At 41.6% G+C, this 20792-nt stretch overlaps 1 protein-coding gene across 4 annotated transcripts in view; it reads left to right on the top strand.

The window, feature by feature from the left end:
- LOC134351696 (PDZ domain-containing RING finger protein 4-like) overlaps positions 1-20792 on the top strand; it is a 469835-nt gene that overhangs the window by 433674 nt on the left and 15369 nt on the right. For all 4 annotated transcript variants that reach the window (XM_063058212.1, XM_063058211.1, XM_063058213.1 and 1 more), the window contains 3 exons: positions 11465-11566; positions 14751-14813; positions 18573-18674. In XM_063058212.1, the coding sequence (XP_062914282.1) occupies positions 11465-11566; positions 14751-14813; positions 18573-18674 (267 nt within the window). The remainder of the gene's footprint in view (positions 1-11464; positions 11567-14750; positions 14814-18572; positions 18675-20792) is intronic.

Below are 20792 nucleotides of genomic sequence, written 5' to 3'. Positions count from 1 at the left end.
CCCTGACCAGACGAAGGTCACTGAGCTGCATCTCCATTTCCCTAACCTGGTCCCTAAGGAGCTGCAGCTCGATGCACCTGGCGCAGATGTGGCCGTCTGGGAGCCTGGGAGTTTCCTGGACATCCCACACCTGACACCCAGTACAGAACACCTGCCTCACAGAAATACTTCCTGTTTCTATTCTTCACAAGTAACTTACCTTGCCTCGACCCGTTATCGCCGAAGCCCCGTTGAGTTACGCTGACTCCCTCTACTCCGTTGCCCGCTCTACTGAAGGATTTCTGATCTACTACGTGGACAGGCTGACTAGAGGAGAGGGCACACTAGATCTACTGCCAGGCAATTAACTTGGCCAGGTGATAGATATTTCAGTGGGTGAGCGTATCAGGTGGTTGACCTTTACCATAGCCCTGGACAAGGATAAGATCAGACACTATGGGAATGTATTTAATTAGGGGAGAGCTAATTTTGATGCTATTAAGCAAGAATGGGAGTGTAAATTGGGAGCAGATGTTCTGAGATTGTTTAGGGGGCACCTGGATGGATATCCAGAGAGGTTTGTCCCATTGAGATAGGGAAGGATCCATGTTTGACAAGAGAGGTGGAATATTTAGTCAAGAAGAAGGACAGGACTCTTGAGGGTTATAAGGTAGCCAAGAAGGTCTTCAGAAAGATCTTGGGAGTGCTAGAAGGGGACATGAGAAGGTCTTGACAAGTAGGATTAGTGAAAACCCCAAAGCATGCTACACATATGTAAAGAACAGGTAGATGACTAGAGTGAGAGGAGGACTGATCAGGGATAAAAAAAAAGGAAATGTCCCTGGAGTCTGAGGAGGTAGGGTAGGTCCTTAATGAATACTTCGCTTCGGCATTCACAACTGAGAGAGAGCTGGACAAATGTGAGGTCAGCATAGAATTGGCTAGTGTGCTGGAACATGTCAAGGCTATGAAAAAAGCAGTGTTGGAACTATTCAAAAGCATTAAAATGGATAAGTTCCTGGAACCGTATAGGATATACCACAGATTAATACGAGAAGAGAGGGAAGAGATTGCTGTGCCTTTGGTGATGATCTTTGTGTCCTCACTGACCACAGGAGATTGGAGGATGGTAGATACTTTTCCTCTGTTCAAGAAAGAGAGTAGGGATAATGCTGTGAATTATAAACCAGTGAGTCTTGCGTCAGTGGTGGGCAAACTATTGGAGAGGTTTCTTAAAGACAGGATTTACAAACATTCGGAGAAACATAGGTTGATTAGGATAGCTATCATGCTTTGTGAGGACACGCTAGAGGCAGGAAACGTGTTCCCGATGTTGGGGGAAGTGTAGAACTAGAGGCCACAGTTTAAGAATAAGGGGTAGACAATTTAGAACGGAGCTGAGGAAAAACTTTTTCACACAGAGGGTTGTGGTTCTGTGGAATGCTCTTGCCTTAGAAGGCAGTGGAGGCCAATTCTCTGGATTCTTTCAAAAAAGAGTTAGATAGAGCTCTTAAAGATAGTGGAGTGAAGGGATACGGGGAGAAGGCAGGAAAAGGGTACTGATTGTGGATGATCAGCCATGATCACAGTGAATGGTGGTGCTGGCTCGAAGGGCTGAATGGCCTACTCCTGCACCTATTGTCTATTGTCTATGGACAAATCATGCTTTATGAACCTGATTGACTTTTTCAAGGAAGTGGTAAAACAAATAGATGAAGGTAGAGCAGACAATATGGTGCATATAGATTTTAATGAGGCATTTAATGAGGTTCCCCATGGTAGGCTTATTCAGAAAGTCAGAAGGCAAGGTCTCCAGGGAAACCCAGATGCGTGAATTGTCCACAGAAGACAGAGGTTAGTAGTAGATGGAGTGGATTCACCCTGGAGGTCCGTATTTAGTGGTGTTCTGCAGGGATCTTTCCTGGGACCTATGCTCTTTGTTATTTTTCTGTATGAATCAGAAGAAGTTGTTGAAGGGTGGGCTCGTAAGTTTGCAGATAACACAAAGGTTGGTAGTGTAGTGGACAGTGTTGAAGGTTGTCATAGGTTACAATGGGACATTGATAAGATGCTAAACTGGACTAACAAATGCTAGATGGAGTTCAATCCAGTAAAGTGTGAAGTGATACACATGAAAAGCTGAACTTTATGGCAGGGTACAAAGTTAATGGCAGGATTCTTAGTAGTGTGGAGGAACAGAGGGATCTTGGGGTCCAAGCCAATAGATACCTCATAGTTGCTGCACAAGTTGATAGGACGTTTAAGAAGATGTTTGGTGTGTTGGCCTTGTTAGTCAGGAGATTGAGTTCAAAAGCCACAAGGTAATGTTTCAGCTCTATAAAACTTGTTAGATCATACCTGGAGTATTGTGTTCAGTTCTGGTCACCTCATTACAGGAAAGATGTGGAAGCTTTGGATAAGGTGCAGAGGACACTCACCACAATGTTGCCTTTATTAAAGAACATATCTTATGAGGAAACATTGTGTGAGCTACACTTGGAGTACTGTGTCCAGTTCTGGTCGCCTCTCTCTAGGAAGGATGTGGAAGCATTGGAAAGGGTACAGAGGAGATTTACCAGGATGCTGCCTGGTTAAGAGAGTATGCATTATGATCAGAGATTAAGGGAGCTAGGGCTTTACTCTTTGGAGAGAAGGAGGATGAGAGGAGACACGATAGAGGTGTACAAGATAATAAGAGGAATAGATAGAGTGGATAGCCAGCGCCTTTTCCCCAGGGCACCACTGCTCAATACAAGAGGACATGGCTTTAAGGTAAGGGGTGGGAAGTTCAAGGGGGATATTAGAGGAAGGTTTTTTACTCAGAGAGTGGTTGGTGCGTGGAATGCAGTGCCTGAGTCAGTGGTGGAGGCAGATACACTAGTGAAGTTTAAGAGACTACTAGACAGGTATATGGAGGAATTTAAGGTAGTGGGTTATATGGGAGGCAGGGTTTGAAGGTCAGCACAACATTGTGGGCCGAAGGACCTGTACTGTGCTGTAGTATTCTATGTTTCTATGCTTCTAAGGATTTTCTCTTTGGAGTGAAGGAAGACGAGAGGAGAATTGATAGAGGTTCTTAAGGTAATAAGACGCATAATGGAGTGGACTGCCCATTCCTTTTTTCCCCAGGGCGGCAATGGCTAATAGGAGAGGACCTACTTCCAAAGAGATTGGAGGAAAGTATAGCAGGGAATGTCAGCGGGAGTTTTTTTTTAACACAGTGAGTGGTAAGTGCATGGAATGTATTGCCAGGAGTGGTGGTAGAGGCAGGTACATTAAAGACATTTAAGAGACTCTTTGATGGGCATATGGATGAAAGAAAAATTGAGAGTTATGCAGAAGGGTTAGATTGATCTTCAGGTAGGTTAAATGGTAGGCACAATGTATTGGGCCAAAGGGCCTGTACTGTACTGTTCCATGTTCTGTATCCAAAAAAGGACACCGACATCTTGAAGGAGGAAGAGAAAATCACTGAGGTACTGTCCATTCTCCAGGAAAGTCATAACTATTAAACCATTTTTCTTGATGGAAAAATTACATTTGCAACTATTCTCAACAATCTTATAAAATTGTGAATCATTCTACGCCCCGATGGATAGGCCACCTCTAAAAAGGTCAAAGAATAAGTTTTCCTCACCCACAGCCTTAAGTGATAGTTTTGTCAAGTAGCGTGTGGGGAAAGTGCGGAGACGAGTGGGAATCAGTCCTTGCAAATAGAAACATGCGGAGGAGTCTGCTTTGTGAGCTGTTCTAAGACTGAATGTTGAAGGCAAAATTAAACTTAATGCACTTCAGAGCAGTGCACACATCCTAAAGTAGACTTGACAAAATATAAATACAGTAAAACTCTTTTCAAAAAGGGCTTTAAACTTTCATGGTTTTCACTTTCTGTATTATAGAGACGCTTTGACAGAAGGATATTATTTGACAAATTTTGCCTTCTAACAATTTTTGTTTTCAGTCAGTAAAAATATAAGCGCTAGAAGTGTATTCAGTGGAAAGTTTGAAGAAACATAAAAACTCGGAATAATGAGCACAATGGTATCAATAGAGGGAGATAGAAATGAGAGGATGCTATGAGAGGCAGTTCAGAGCAAAAGGGAGGGAAATATTGTCTTACGGACAATCAAGCTGTCATGAGAGCAAGTATTGGCAAAGCTTCTGTAATCAAGGCTTTTATTTTGCGAATGAATGTCCTTTTTCATTAGTGCCAAGAAATCCGATTTATTTTCTGAAATTAGAAATAAAACTGCTATTATTGTTTATTGGTTTAATTTATTCTTCCAACCTTTGTGCTTGTTCACACAAGAGGTAAGCAAGCTTCCTAATGAATAGGCTCAGCTTGTTATCAGCATACCCTGGTGCTATGTGAAGATTAGAGGAATCAGATGAATTAATTGCTGATGATCTGCTTTGCACAAATAAAAGGAGCGAATTAAAAATATGTTAATTTGCCAGCTCCATATATCAGAGCCAAAAACACAGCCTTCTCTGGTTAATTGTGCAAAGCAGCTGGAAAAAGCGATGCATTGTGTTGTTGGAATGTTTATGCTCCGTAAATTATGCCTGTGTTTACAATCGCTCTCTGCAAAATGCTGACATTGAATGCACCTGTGACAGTTGTCATCCATAGCTGTCACTGGTAATGAATTTCCCAATTTACTTAGCTGCTTCTCACCCCTCAGTAGCATGCGTGTCACCAGCTGGGGGGGAGAAAAGGAGGTGAGTGACAGACAGGAAGCACAAACAAGTATGTCAAGAGTTCCCCAGATTTATTTCCTTTCAGGACCTGTGTGGAAAATATTTAAGAGTCAGAAATGCCTGGCATATTTTGGCCAAGCAAAGGGAAATGAAAATGGAGTTGGTTGGGGCCGGCAGATTTCTTTGTGTGTCCCACAGAATGAAGGGAAACTCTGCAACTGTGCGTGTGTACAGTGGCATTCCATTACCCCTCTGCCTATTTCAGAGATATTCCTGTGGGTTTCACATTTCACTTTTCTTTCACTTTGTTTTGTTTTAGCATGGCCTTTTTTCTTCTTTCTTTTTGTTACATTGCTCCCTTTTTTTTCCTCATCTTTTTCTTTTCCATTTCATTTCATATTCACTTTCCTTTCAATTTTTCTACTTTCATAGCCTGCCTTTAATTCTTCTGCTTTCTCCTCCTTTACCTTCTTTCCATTTCTCCTCTGCTGATTCTCCCTCCTTTTTTGTTTTACTACCATCCATCCTCCTCCCTGTGTCTCAGTTCCTTTATCCCCAGCCTCCAACCTTTGTCCATTTCTCGTTCATCCTCCTGCACTAATTGCAGGGGATGATGTCCATTGTCTGATGTGTAACGACTTTGTAAGCCTAGTTATAAAGAGGAGCTTTTCCCTTTATAATGTCAGTTCTTGGCTCGAGCCGTTCAGCGGCAATGTGCAATTTTGTACTTTATTTGCCATTTTGCACGTCAACACAATCTTCAACATGTCAAATTAAATGAACATTTCTGCTCGGAGCTGATTTATATTCAAATTTGTTTTGTCACTCTACGGACTGTAATGGCTTAGTTATTTCCAGATTAGCTCTCTGTCATATCGCAGCCTACGTAATTGGAAGAGAAAGGCCAGCGTTAATTATGATCCTGGATGCATCCATCATTGTTTGAAGCACACAGTCCCTGTGATTGGGGGCAACTCATGTGAGTGAGTGACTGACTAACTGACAGAAACCACTGTCCAGGATTCCCTTCCTCTTTAATGTTCCAGTGGGAAGGGTTGAGGCCACAATTTAGATGCAACTTGTTGCTCAGTCCTTTCTACTTGGATAAACTGTAAGATTTTCAATCAGGTGATTATGCTGTTTGAGTTTGAAAATTAGTCAAAATATCTAACAACAATGCCTTGAAAAAAGCAGCAAAATGTGAGGTGCAAAATACCATGTTGGTACCATTGGAAAGCAGCTTGCAGATTTTCTTTAATCTTGACAGTTTTTGTTCTGCCTTATTTTGATGAATCATGGTATAATTCTGGTAAATTGGCTTATCATTATTACACGTACTAAGGTGCAGTGGAAAAACTTTGTTTTGCATGCCAATTAAATAAATCAAAATGGAGGGTTATGAAGGACAGAAGGACTAGATTTATCTTAGTTAAAAGTTTGGCACAACATCATGGGCTGAAGAGCTGGTACTGTGTCGTAATGTTCTTTGTTTTATCTTTTCATCACATCTGCACATTGAGGCACTACAAGAGAAAACAATAGCAGAATGCAGAGTAAAGCGTTACAGTTGCAAAAGTGCAATGCAAGCAGACAATAAGGTGCAAGGCCAAAACAAGATTGATTGAGGGGGTCAAAAGTCTATCTTATTATAGTAAAGGATCATTCATAGTCTTATAACAGCACGATAAAAGCTGTCCTCAAGCCTGCATCTTTCTCCCTCTCTCTCACTCCCTTTGTTCACCTCCACCTTCCCCTCCCCTCCCTCTTGTCCCCCTTTCTTCTCCCCCTCTCTTCTCCCCCTTTCTTCTCCCCTCTCTTTCTCCCCCTCTCCTTTCCCTCTCCCCATCTCCCCTCTTTCCTCTCTCCCCTTTCCCCCTCCCCATCCCCCCTCTTGCCTCTCACCATCCCCCTCTCTCCCCCTCCCTCTCTCCCTTTCCCCTCCTCCCTCTCTCCCTCCCTCTCCCCTCTCCCACTCTTCTCTCTCTCTGCTCCCCTCCCCCTCTCCTCACCCCCTTTCCTCACACCCCTTCCCCTCACCTCCCTTTTCCTCACCCCACTTTTCCCTCATCTTTCTTTCCTCTCTCCCCCTTTCCTCTCACCCTCTCTTCCACATGAGATTCATAATCCTGCGTCTCATGTTCCTCTGAGTTGATTCAGGGACTGAACAAGCTATTACCTTCATAATGGGGGTGAAAGGTTGTGAAGGGCCACCAATTCAAGATGTTGACATTTTGAAATAAAAATAGTAAATGCTGGAAATACTCAGCAGGTCAGGCAGCTTCTGTGAAGGGTGAAACAGTTAAACATCGCAGGTCTGCGACCTTTCAACAGAACTGAGAAAGAGAATCAGAACTAGAACAAGGATACTTTCTCTGATAGAGTAAGACCTACAGGGTGAATGTGGCTGTTAGAAGCATGGTCGTCTTCTTGGTGTTGTATGTTGTTAACAACTGGGCTCTGGTGCATGCTGGCCAGACAAATGTAGAGAGAAGAAACTGAGCCAAAATCGCTGATGGGTGACTGGCAGATATGCTTCAAAATGTGGCTTTCATGAACATTGGATACAATAGAATCTTTTAAGAACCTCTTAGATAGGTACATAGAGCTTAGAAAAATAGAGAGCTATGTGCTAGGGAAATTCTAGGCAGTTTCTAGGGTAGGTTACATGGTCGGCACAATATTGGGGGCTAAAGAACCAGTAATATGCTGTAGATTTCTATGTTCTATGTTCAAACTTCCTTGTACAAGATCCATCCTGATACTAGGAAGGCTAAAGCTTAAGGTTCATTCTCTGAAGGCAAGCCTGGCCCTTTTGTAGGGAGGTCTTTGTGTGCAGTAGGTGGAGGTGCGATCCATTTTGACAATGATGCTCGGTTCTCTATAAGGTGAGCAAAATGAACCACATGCATTCCATGGCAAAGGGACAGGTAAATGGAGCTGCAGTATTGTGAACAGTTTTTGTTTCTAGTTAAGAGGAAAAGTGTTATTACCAGAGTGGATGTGCTGAAAAAACAATTCCATTTGGAACAGGCTTCAGAGTCTGAGTAATCCAGTCTGTTCTTTCATTCTTTGAAACTATGGCATTAAAAATTTTGTCAACTTAGCACCATTATCTGACTGGTCATGAGGTATAACAGCAGACCATGATATTAATCTGAAAACAGTTTAAGACTATTGAATTAGCCTAACTCAGTTGAATGCAAGTTTCAAGATGGAGCATTCTGTATTCTGTTTCTGGTTTCATACCCAGTGTAATGGAAAAGCGGGATCAAGGAGTGCAAGTGCATAGTTAATGGAAAGAGGTGTCGAGAGGCATTTGACACACTAGCCTTCATCAGTCAGGGCATTGAGTACTGGAGTTGGGAAGTTATTTTGCCATTATGTAAGACATTGGTGAGACCATTTTCTGGAGCGAACAGTTTTTGTCTCCTGTCAGAGGGAAGATGTTATTAAACTACGAAGAGTGCATAAGATATTTACCCAGATTTGAGGGGCTGAATCACAAGGAGAGGTGGTGTCCACCAGGAGTAGGACTAGAATCTATGAAATTGAGGAATAACTTAATACAGATAATAAGATCATAAGGTAGGCAAGATGAAGTCTTTTTCCCTGGGAGGATATGATAAAAACAAGAGGGAATAAATTTATGATCCGAGCCAGGAGATTTAATAGGAACATCAGAGGCAGCTTCTTCACACAAAGGGCAATGTGCATTTGAAATGATCTGTCTGAAATGATGGTTGAGGCAGCACATTAACAACACCTAAAGGTCATCTAGATGAGCACATTGATAGGAGAGGGTTGTGGACTAAATGCTGATGAATGGGACTGGCTTGTGGGGCAACACAGTTGGCATGGACGAGTTGAGCCAAAGGGCCTGTTGCCATGCGGTTCAACTCTATGACTATACTCTAATAAACTTGTTTTAGTATGGGTAACATAGGTAGTTGGGCTGGAGAGTGTCAATATGAGAAAGAACTCTGCTATTGAAAGTGAACTGTTTAAGGACTGGCACGTGACCAAGTGACTGCCAACCATAGACGGAGTGCGTGCTGTCTGTAGGGGTGAGCTAGCAACTGGCCTCTGCGTCTCACTGTTCCATGCCACCAGTGGTTCACCTGGTTCGCCTCTCGTATCCACGGGAATTCGCCATGGCAACTTCAGAGTCTGAGACCAGACTCCATGATTGTACTTTCTATCCAGTGGGGTGGGGTGGGATGTGAGACCAGAGGCTTGTGCTATCATTCATTGCACAATTAATGAGCTGGATCACACTCAAGTCTGGCACACATATATAAAAGGAGCAGGTGTGGGACAGTTGGTCCCTCAAACCTGTTTTGCTATTCGGTAATTTCATGTTGATCCAGTCTTTTCCTCATCATTGCTTTTCCATATCTCTTAGCTCACTTGTGGTTTAATACCTATTAATTTCTATCTGGAATCATTCAGTGACTCCATCTCCACATCCGCCTGGGTTAGAGGATTTGCAGAGGTATCTTCTCTGAGGTTACAGTCCCTTTTCCTGCAACTGTTTCCCTGTTCCTCCAGGGGAAGCTTTCTCTATCACCCAACCTGTCAAGCCCTGTCAGAATCTCAGATAATCCAAGAACACCCATGGCCCTTGATTGTAACTCACCCAGCAGCGAAAACATCTTCATAATCATCCCTCCTTAAGATCAGAATCAGGTTGCTATCACTGACATATGTTGTGAAACTTGTTTTGTGGCAGCAGTACAGTGCAATACATAAGAAGTAACTATAAATTACAGAAGAATTATACATAAGAAATATACATAGAAGTAAGTAGTACACAAAGAGAGTAAAATAGTGAAGTCGTGTTCATGGACCATTCAGAAACCTAAGGCAGGGAGGAAGAAGCTTTTTCTAAAACAATGAGAGTGCATCTTCAGACTCCTGCACCTCCTCCCTGATGATAGTAATGAGAAGAGGGGATGTTTTGGATAATAACAGTCCCCATGATAGCTGCTGCCTTCTTGAAGTGCCGCTTTTTAAAGACTTCCTTGATGGTGGGGAGGTTCGTGCCCACGATGGAACAGGCTGAGTCTACAACCCTCTGTAGCTTTTTCAGTCCTCTGCATTGGAACCTTCGTACCACCCGGCGATGCAGCCACTCAGAATGGCCTCCGTGGTACATCTGTAAAATTTTGGTAACATACCGAATTTCCTCAGACTCCAAATGAAGCATAGCCACTGGCATGCCTTCTTCTTACGACTGCATCTATAGATCCTCTGAGATGTAGACATCCAGGATCTTGAAGCTGCTCACCCATTCCACTGCTGACCCCTCAGTGAGGACTGATGTGTGTTCTCCCACTCCTCCTTCCCCAAATCCACAATGAATTCCTCGGTCTTACTGATATGGAGTCCAAGTTTGTTGCGACTCCACTCAACAAGCCAGTCTAGATCTTACCTATTTGAATAAGTTCACTGCTCATTTTTTTCTAAACTCCATGGTATACAGACCCAAACTGACTAGCCTGTCGTTATAAGACAACCATCAGATCTCAGGATTAGCCTGGTGAATCTGCTTTGGACTATCTCCAATGCAACTACGTCCCTTTTTTAGGTAAAGGGACCAGAACTATGCACAATATTCCAGATCTGGCCCTACCAACACTCTACAGAACTGTAACAAAACCATCCTATTCTTAAAGTGTAATGGGTTCAGAACAAAGAGCAAAATACTATTTGCCTTTTTAACCACTTGTTGGACCTGCCTGCTAACATGTGATGCATGCACTTGTACATCTGGATCCTTCTGAACTTCACTCGTTCACAGTTTCTCTCAATTTACATAATTATCTGCCTTTTGATTCCTCTTACTAAAGTGTATGATCTCACACTTAAGCATGTTAAATTCTATATACCAGGTTTCCACCCAGCCACTCAATTCATCTATGTCCCTTTGCAGAGTCCGATTCGCATCATGACCTTCCTCCTGTATTCGTAACATAGACAAACTGGGAAACCTAACGTCTTGTTTCTCCCTCTGTGTTATAAATAAAACTGATTCTTGAGCAAGTGCCTGCTGGACTGGATTTCCCACTGCTTTACTGTTTGTTCTAATGGGCCAGGTGGGAAGCTTCACTCTGCATGTCTGACAAAGGAATAAACAATTGCCTTATTGCTTTACAGAAGATTCTGGTGTGCGAGGGTGCAGAAGCCCCATTGTGTTTTAGATGGAATCACTATCCTTCCTCACCTTCAATTCTTTCTATGATTTTATTCATTACCTTCATGAGTAGTGTTTTCTGCTCGTACAATATCTTGCACATGCTTACAATCTGACATTTGCAGTACATTTACAATGTTCTATTGTTTGATCATACATTCAGTAAAGTTTTAGCATTGAAAGAGATTTTTTTCGATTTCTCCTGAAAATGCCTCCCTCTTTCACAATTGCCAAACTGATTCTGTTCGTATATTGGGTATTTCCAGTGTAATTGTAGATCTCCCCTCTCAAGCTAAAATTATAGTTTACCAAATGATGCCCTGAAACACCACTGTTCAGCAGAAGTACTTCTCCAACAGGACCAGCTAGCACCAGTTAATTCAAGCAAAAATTATTGTTGACATATCAGAGGATTTCATATTCGAAATTGGTCATCTACACAATGAGAATGAAGTTTGATTTTCATTGAATTTTGGGTGTGGTGGAGTGTAACATATCTTGCCAAATTTGCAGTGTTTTGGATGAGGAAACTGCAGGCAATCAAAAGAAATAGAGTTAACTGTTTGGGGCTATGCACTTGTGTTCCTTCAGGAGGTTGAACTGTGCCGCATCAACAGCCAGGATAAGTTGGGCCTAACAGTCTGCTACAGAACCGACGATGACGAAGACGATAGTGGGATCTATGTCAGTGAGGTAAGTTACTGTGGAAAGACACGAGCCAACAATGATCTTTAATGGCCCTGACTTGTGGATTGGCAGTGTGCCAAGCACTGTCACTTCTAATTGCTGTGGTAAATTGCATTGCCACAGTAATATGATTATTGCAGCCTGTTTTCCTTAAGCAAGTGTTTCAATAGCAGATCTTAATTACTGAGCATTGTCAGAGGGAAAAAGAATCACACGATAAAAATCTTATACAAAACTCTCTTTGAGTAACAACTGTGTTAGTCCAGGACAATAATACAGTAAAATTGATTGAGGAAATATTATAGGCTGGACACAGTGTAATGAACAGGTATAGTATTAGATATACCCAAGATTCTCAAGGTCGCCTTTTGTGATGCAGTCCTTCCACACTGATAAGCCACATCTATGTTGAGAAGTTACAGGGATCATATTGTCAAGGGCTTCCCTTTTTTGTTATGATTCTGAGGTTAAAAGGAAGGTTCTCTTTCATTGCTTTCAGGCAGCAATAGAGATGCTCTTACCCTAAAGCAGGTCCTGAGATAGCACAAGTTATTTTGATAAGGTTGTGAGATTGTGTGGATTGAAAGCATGAACCTATTTGACTGGTCCCTTGAAGAAAAGGAAGTCTCTTAATGTTGTGAAGGTAGAATTCAAAGATTACAGTCATTAGGAAACAAAACTGTGAAGAGTGTTTGGCAATAGGTTATCAAAAAGTAATCATAAATGAGATTAAAAAAAGGGTCTCCATTACAGAGTTATAGTGGTTTAGGCAAGAATCCAACAGTAAAATGAGAGAAATGAATAGCTGAAGATAGCAATCATGCCAAAGGTGATGGATAGAGGTGTCCCTCAGTTACAGGGTCATCATTCAGCTCTGCACGATGTTGACTTTGATAGAGTATAATTTGTATTCCAAATTTGGCAGCAGACAATAACAAGAACTAGTATTAGACAGGAGCACCTATTAATCATGAATGCCACAGATCATCTGATCATCTAAACAATGGCCCCTTCTTAAAATTCCTATTTGTTGCTTATCTCATATGGCAGTTAAAAAAAAGTATAAGTTTTCCTTCCCTCAATTCTGTGGAGTGTTTGGCTGCTGTGATTGAACATCAACAAATTTGAAATTGTCTGCTGCTGGTTGAGAAGTAGCAGCCACAGTAACTACAGCATAGTATAAATTGGGGGAATGCTTTGATTAAGCCTCTGTAGTCTCAGAGAACAAATCTTTTTATTAGTCTCCAACCCCGGGTTATAAATGCCAAAGTATGGAAATTAAATGGTATCTTTGGTGCTTGGTCCTTTCTCAATCAATAAGTGACATTTAGAAGCATGTTTAGACTGCAGGTCCTCCAGTGCTCAGCAACTTTTCTTTTTGAACAGCACTTACCTTTAAGATATCTGCCATCAAACTGCTTTTCCAGTAGCTGAAGCCTGATCAACTCAGCTAGCTGCAGATTTCATACAGTTTTGTTTTGAAGAAATGTTCTATTTCTGTGGATCTTGCCATAGTCATAACTGTGCACAAATACATAAAAATTTTGGGGTAGTCCAGCATTATTCGGACTACGGGACCATGACCATCAGATTACAAAGGAAGACAGTGGCAGCTGAGATACCATTTCCTGTATTTTGTCTACCATCGGCCAATGCTAATTATCAACTGGCTATAAAGGCACAAGTGAACGGCCCGCATTACCTTCTGGGAACAGAAATCTCAAAAACTCCCTTCCTAACTCCCAAACCTGCCTCTTCTCAAATGTGGTTAACGCTGAAAAAATACCACAGGTACTGGAAACCTGAAGTAAAGTGGAAGCTGCTTGAAATACTCAGCAGTGTAGGGAAAGTATGTTTCTCGTGTTGTTGATTGGGAAAAAATAGCAAGATTTAAGTCACAGAGAAAAGACGTAGGAGTTGAAATGACATAAATGGTTAGACTGCATTTGGAATATTACGTGCAGTTCTGGTCACCTTGCTATAGGAAGGATCTGATTAAGCTTGATAGGCTGCAGAAAGGATTCATTGCAACGTTGTCTGGACTGGAGGGCTTGAATTATAAAGAGAGATTGTATAAACTGGGATTGTTTTCCTGCAGCAAAGGCAACAGAGGGTGATATTACATTAAAATTAAGAGGGAGATTGACAGAATAGATAGTCAGTCTGTTTCTTTTTTCCTGTCCAGAGTAGGAGAATCTAAAATTAGAGAACATTTGTTTAAGGTGAGACGGGAAGAATTTCAATGGAGATCTTGAAGAGATGGAAGTGGGGGAGCAATCTCTGAACTACCAGAAGAAGAGGGGGAAGAGCTCTGAATGTCAGGAATGAGAAATGCTGGTTGTTAGAGCACTGAGATTGTAGAACTCAGTGCTAAATCCAGAGGCTTTAAAGCCACAAGCTCGTGTTGGAATAGTGTAGGTGCCCAAAGAAAGAGTAGGATGAAGAAGCAAAGTGGCAAGAGCATTGCTGTGTAGTGAACGGAGGTGGTCTTCAATATGCTCACTCAATCTGCATTTGGTTTCTCTAGCGTTAGGGAAAACCACATCATGAGCACTGAATGTACAATGTTAGACTGGATGAAGTGCACGGGAACTGTTGCTTCACCCAGAAGGACTCCCTGGATAGTGAGATAAGAAGAGGTAAAAGGACTGGTATTGCATGTGAGAAGGGGAGTGGGCACTGGTAGAGATGGAAGATTGAACCAGAGCATCCAAGAGAGACCAGGCCTTTGGAATACCGAATACAAGAGTATTAGAAGGTATGTCCAGTTGTGGAATCAGGTCGGATGTGTCTATGAATTTAGAAGTTGGTGAGCTGCAAGATGAGGCTGCTCCAGGAGGAAGGAGGGATCAGTGAAAGCAAAAGTGCAGGAAGTGGAGATGAGATGTTTCCATTATGGTGAAGAGGACACCGGGGTTAGAGAACATGCGAGGCTCTAGTGCATAAACTATTATCATCAGAGCAAACTTGATGAGACTAGGCTAACTGGGAAAATGAAATTGATTCCTTGAGATATAGTCAAGATATAGTGAAGTCGTCTGTGGACCGAAAGCGAACTTTTGCTATTCAACTAAATCATGGTTGATCAACACTGAATTCTATTTCTCTGCTTTTAGCAATATGTAGTTACTGAAGAATTTGATATCAGTCACCCAACAGCCTAACCTCGATCATTATTTTACCTTTGCAGGTTGACCCAAATAGTATTGCTGCCAAAGACGGGCGCATCAGGGAAGGAGATCGGATTGTACAGGTAAACATGGACAGACAGACACTCTTGCTGTGACCAGAGTAGAAGGCGTATTGCAACATGAACGAAACAGACCTTAGTTGTGCAGCTAACTCCAGAGGTGTACTTGGGAAATGAACTGAGGGGGAGGGTGATCTAATTCTTGTTGTGCACAGTACAGGTTGGGTGTGATGAATGCAGCCCCACAGCTGGGACCACACCATGCTTGGGCCAGTCACGTAGTATCGTTGCCATGGCAACTCTCAGACTGGACCTTGCTGGATAGCATTCCAACTTGGCAGAAGTCAGGACATAAAGAAATGGACTTTTCAAAGCAAACATAAGTTATAGAAAAGGAAACTGCTTTGGTGCAAGAAAACCACTGGCTTTCCATTCTCTATACAGCTCTTTGTTTGCATGCCAGCGTTAACTTGCTTGCCAAGCAATAGTCACACATAAGGAAATCTTTTTATAATGTCGGCAGAGTTTTTGAGCAGTTCTTTCAGTTTTGTTTATGGCTGCTTTTTATCTCCACCATGGGTGTAACAGTGCAACCTAACCAGATGTTGCTGGCAAAGAGGGTTTATAATGGCATCCCACTGGGACTAGAATTGGGACCGTTCCTCTTTCTTTGATGTCTATTCATGAGCTAGAGTGGAGTATAAGGGGCATAATTTCAAAGTTTGCGGATGGTGTAAAATTTGGGAATGTGGAAATTCATAACAGACTTTGCTTGAAATATACCAGCGGGCAGCAAATGAGATCTCGTGCAGAGACGAGTGAAATCATTCATTTGAAAAGGAAGACTGAGGAAAATCACTTCAATCTAAACAATACAATTTTAAAGAGAGTACTAGTTATGTACATTCATACATAAAAATCTCTGGATCAGAACAAGACAAGCTGAGAAAACTGTAATGAATGCAGGTGGGTGCTTGAACTTGCACCTGCATTACTGTGTTTAGGTAAAACACAGGCATGATAAAACACAGGCTACTTCATAGTTCAAGTGCTATCTGAATAATTTCATCCTAATCTTAAGTTAGGCATGTTGGGCTGCTTTGGTGTTTTATGGCCTGGTATTTTTTGCATTGTCCCGGATGGCATCTCAAGAACATGGCGGCTGCTGCTGCTACTACTTTATTTGACCTAGCATTGCCTGCATCTCTACCAGCAACAGTCCTTGAATCAGAGAGGGCTGCTGGAAGGAAGCACTGTACTGCATTGAAAAGTATTTTGGAGTGAAAAGGAACAAAGAAAATGAAAATATTGCTGGCTTGGCAGTAAGGGCTCAGCCATACCTCCTGTGATGTTGTTTATCCGCCAGTTAGTGAACTGGTCAAATCCTATTGGCTTTCTTGGAAGTATGAATGAAGCTGTTATTTCAGTTTCCTTTCAGTTTGATTGGCCTTAAATTGCTTGCTGTCAGTACTCCAATTCAGACCAATGCCTCAGCCCATCAGCATTGTATCCGTTCTCCCATATTGGTCCAACAACAGCTTGACATTCATCCTCACTGTGTAACTTTGTCAATCCTTCCAATTTTGATGATTGTTGCTGTCCTCCAATCCCAGCTGAAGTATTGTCTATAGATTTGACCACCATTGTTGTCACAAATATTGAACCTATGACTGGATTGTTACCCCCCCCTTCCCCCATCACTTCCTGTATTTAAATTGACCCTATCTTTTAAAAAAGTTCCTTAGAACTTAATTCTTTGTTGAAGTTTTTGGTTTCCTGTCCTGATGTATGGCTCAGTGTTAAGCACCTTGGATTATTTTACATCTTTAACAACATTATATAAAACATGAAATCACTCTTGTTCATAGTGCTGGATTTTCTTGTAATAGAATGGACACTTCAAGTGTGATAATGATTAGGCTCTCATGTTAGTTCTCAAGATGAGGTGGTATGTTTTTAAAACTAGGATTACACAGTGATATTTTGTTTAAATTGCTGGTGTATTGGCCAGTACTTGCATCATGACTTGCAGCTCGAGTTGGGTGACTCAAGACTGTTGTCAAGTCTGACATGATCATCCAATCTCATTGGGAAACCGAGACCCGACTTTGACCTACTAATATGATAAACTCCTTTCGTCTGCTCTTAGTAAAGGTCTTTAATCCCATGAAATTGGGTGAAGTTGCTCAGGTGTTTGGTAAGAGATGGCATCTTCACCCTCACATTGGTGCAGCAAATGATGTTCTCCTGAGCCTGCAAGTGTAAGGTTGTCGAGTGTATTTTTGACATGGCTTGTAATTGTGTCTACAATCCTGCAGAGGGAAAGTGCCCTGGGAATTCTGTTGTTATTCAGTTACTAACTCATTGGCCTCAAGTGTTAAGAATGGAAACTGCAGAGACAAACTAGCCTTATAAAAGGAATATTTTTTCTTTATTATTCCCATGGGTTGGAATTTTGCACATGGCACTTACCTCACTTTGACAAAGCATCGTGAGTCCATAAATCTCTTTTACTACTGGGTAAGTCGGCAATGTTTCCTGTCGAATAAATGTAAAGGGCATGAGTTATCAAGACAATCTTCAGTCTGAGAAATGTCATGAGAAAGCCAAATGGCAAACTTGTGAAGTATACTCAATAAGCTGCTGATGTTCCTTTGTTACTTTTGACAAGAAGCTTTCATTGTTTGTTTATACAAACCACTTATACCATAATGTGTACACATACTGAAAACTATAATGCAGCTTCTTCAAGAAGAGGATTAAAAGTCTGTGCAGCTGAATACTTTGGAGAAGGTGAAGTTCATGAACTGCAATATTTGTTGTGGTGTTACCTCTTCATAACCGGGGGAAACACAAATCTGACTTTCTTTAGTGCAGGTGTGCACTGTGTGTTAACTAGGCACGAGATCTTATTGGAAACTGCAGTGACAGTTTCAAGAATGGAATAATGTGCAATCTTTAATAGATTTGTTCTGAGTGTGGGACAAGCCATTAAATCTGGAAGGCATTTGAAAACACTTGTGCCTGATGTTAATTGTACTGATAAGAGTTCTCTGAATTTTCTTTTGGGGCGAAAAGAAGGAAGGGAGCTCAGTCAGACACTCTAGTGTAATGACAGTATTACAAAAATACAGTGGACTATCAGTTACATTGGTGCCACTGGCACTCCAAAGAAAGGCAGTTTAATCAATTGGTGATGCCCAAATCAGAACGCTCCTCCGTATCTAAATATTTATTTGCAGCTCAATTGCAAACCTGCAGCCATGAGTAAGTAATAGCCGTTGTCCATACCACTTTTAACCCTCAAAGAAGTGAATTTTAAATCCACTACCAACTTCCCAATTGATTTAAAGTGTTTTTTTCTGAAAGAGAAGTGTGGGTCTGTGAGGTGTTCCAAGGCAATGCAGCACTGTTTCTAATTGCATCCCCCACCAGTGTGGAGGTTGACTGATTCCAGCTCCAGCACTATTATCTCTGAGTGACACTTCCATTACTCTGAAGAGAAAAAAGATGGACGTCATCTGTCATCTACCAGGTAATTGTGTTCCTGGATGTATGTTGCTCAGGCACATGTTGGACATTTATGAACATTACAGCTTCCTGTTATGTCCAGCTTCCTTTGCCGATCGATAACAACTTCTGCAGTAAGCACATAATTGAGTGACAGCACTTACTGCTGTGATCCCCAAGTGGAGTCTTTTGTGTGAAAAACCATGTCAATTCTTAATACAAATGAGCTGTAATTTGCTTTTTACTACATTCAGGGTTGATGTGGTGAAAATAAATGGTATACTTTTTGATTTGATCTCTTCCTGCTTGTAGATAAATGGCAAGGATGTCCAAGACCGGGAAGAGGCAGTGGCGTTGCTCTCTAGCGAGGAAAGCAGAAATATTCTACTGCTTGTTGCGAGACCTGAGATTCAGGTAATCACTGATTAACAGAGAAAAGGGCATCTTTCACTTCTTGAAAATCTTCATGATCAAATATTATATTTTGGAACACCCCAAGATCCCAGAACAATTAATAATATAAATGGCAGTGTTAGTTCAGATATGGATACTGCCCAGGAGAAATTTACATTTTCACTTCTGATAGCACTTCTAACTTTCCTTTCGTACTGCAGCTGAAGGGTCGGGCTGGTTTATGGTAAAATCTCTGATGAGGGTCTTGCACCTGCGGTCACACTGCTGAGAGAGTGAAATTCGAACTATGGTATTTCCCTGTGATCCCCGAAAAATAATGGCTAGCTGTGATGTTTTTGTGATTAAGTCAGAAGTTCCCTGACTCTGCTGTTATTTCTTGAAAAATTTAGTTACATGTTACTTCCCTGCTACTTTATTGCCACAATGTTCCTCTTTCTTCCACATTACCCCATCTCCTCTCATTCCCTGCTGCAGGTAGTTTTTCAAAGTCCTAACATGTTATTGTGTTTTAGCTTTAGCAGACTCTTTCAAGAACCCTCTAGGTTCTGTAAATGCTGATTTATACTTGTGTGTACTAGCTTACGCCGTTGTGAGCATTTATACTTGTGTGTTGGTGTGTCTGCGTCGCTCTGCAATTCACCGCCAAAACACTAGTTGGCGGGGTTTCTATGCCACTGTGTTGAGTTTCTTCGTGTTGAGTTTCAACACGAAGAAGCTCAAACTTCAAACAATGGCGACTGAAACTGAAGGAGGGTGAATTTTCTGTGCTTGGCCGGCCACTGAGAGACATGGACGAGGAAATGCATTTCAAATATTTTCGGATGTCGGCAGGTAGATTTGACAATTTGGTTCATCGTCTCCAACCATTTATTTTGCATCAGTGTACACACAGTATACTCAGAGATTGGCATCACCATTCGAGTTTTAGCTTCAGGTGGAAGTCAACAAGCTGTAGCAGCTAGCTACAAACTGGCGTCAAGCACAGGGTCCTCCATAATTTCGGAGGTCTGTAAAGCTTTATGGAAAGCATTGCAGCCAGAGTTCCTTCCCTGCCCTTCAGTCGCCCAATGAGAAGTTACTGCAGCGTAGGAGGAAATGCGATGCTACCAAGCGGACCAATCACAGTTGTTGCGGTCTGCGTCAATGCGACGCGTAGTTACATTTTTGGGGAGGTGCGCATCAGGCTATGGTGTAGATTAGGGTGTAGGGTACGCGGCTACACCGTACCTACGGTGTCGATTTGACACACAAGTATAAATTGGCCTTAACATTTGACACTCTTGAATTTTACTCGAGACTATAAGTAGGAACAATGCCAGAAGCAAAATGGATCTGCTTAGATTAAAACCTAATTGCTTTGCATTCTGTTCATTTTCCACTGGACTCAGGAATTCCAGCCCTTTCAAACCTTCTGCGAATAAATCACGTGAATGAAAAAGCAGTTCTGATAAAGGCGCATTGTTAAATATTCAGACTTTTTAGATTATCCTCTGTGCATATTTTCCAACTAAACTTGTAACTGTTTAAATGTAGAAGAGTGCTAACTAGCTAATGACTGTTAAATCCACTTTCCCCACACACTTCTTGCAGCTCTGCTTCAAATATTTATCCAGTTTTCTATTAAGTGAATGAACGCTCATATTCCAGTAGCAAACAATAGCATGCTCTGACAACCATGACATATATAAATATCTCTGAAACCCTCTGTGACATTTTAAAATTGATGAGCTCTTGTCGCTGATGCTCCAACCAGTAGAAATGTGCTTTCCTTGATCATTCTGTTTCAACTTGGGTAAAAAACAATATTTGCTCCTACAGAAATGGTCTCAGTAATTTGAGTCATTCTTCTTAGCACAGTCCCCTAATCCAGGCATCATGCTTTCCAAATAATGTCTTAATACAGGGTTGTTCAAAACTAAAATTTGTCTCCATAATACAGTACACAAGTTCATTGTTGCATCTGCACTGTGTCTTTTTATTAAATCCACAATTCTATGGACATTTATTCTGCCATTATTCCCCAGTCCCATATTTTCAAAGAATATTCAAATCCCAGTAAGTCCACAATGCCTTGACAGTTTAATAAAGTTTTACACTTTATTTATTTACTGCAAATGG

This window comes from Mobula hypostoma, chromosome 9, assembly GCF_963921235.1.
Source record: "Mobula hypostoma chromosome 9, sMobHyp1.1, whole genome shotgun sequence".
Taxonomy (NCBI): Eukaryota; Metazoa; Chordata; class Chondrichthyes; order Myliobatiformes; family Myliobatidae; genus Mobula; species Mobula hypostoma.
This window is presented reverse-complemented; position numbering and strand designations above follow the sequence as displayed.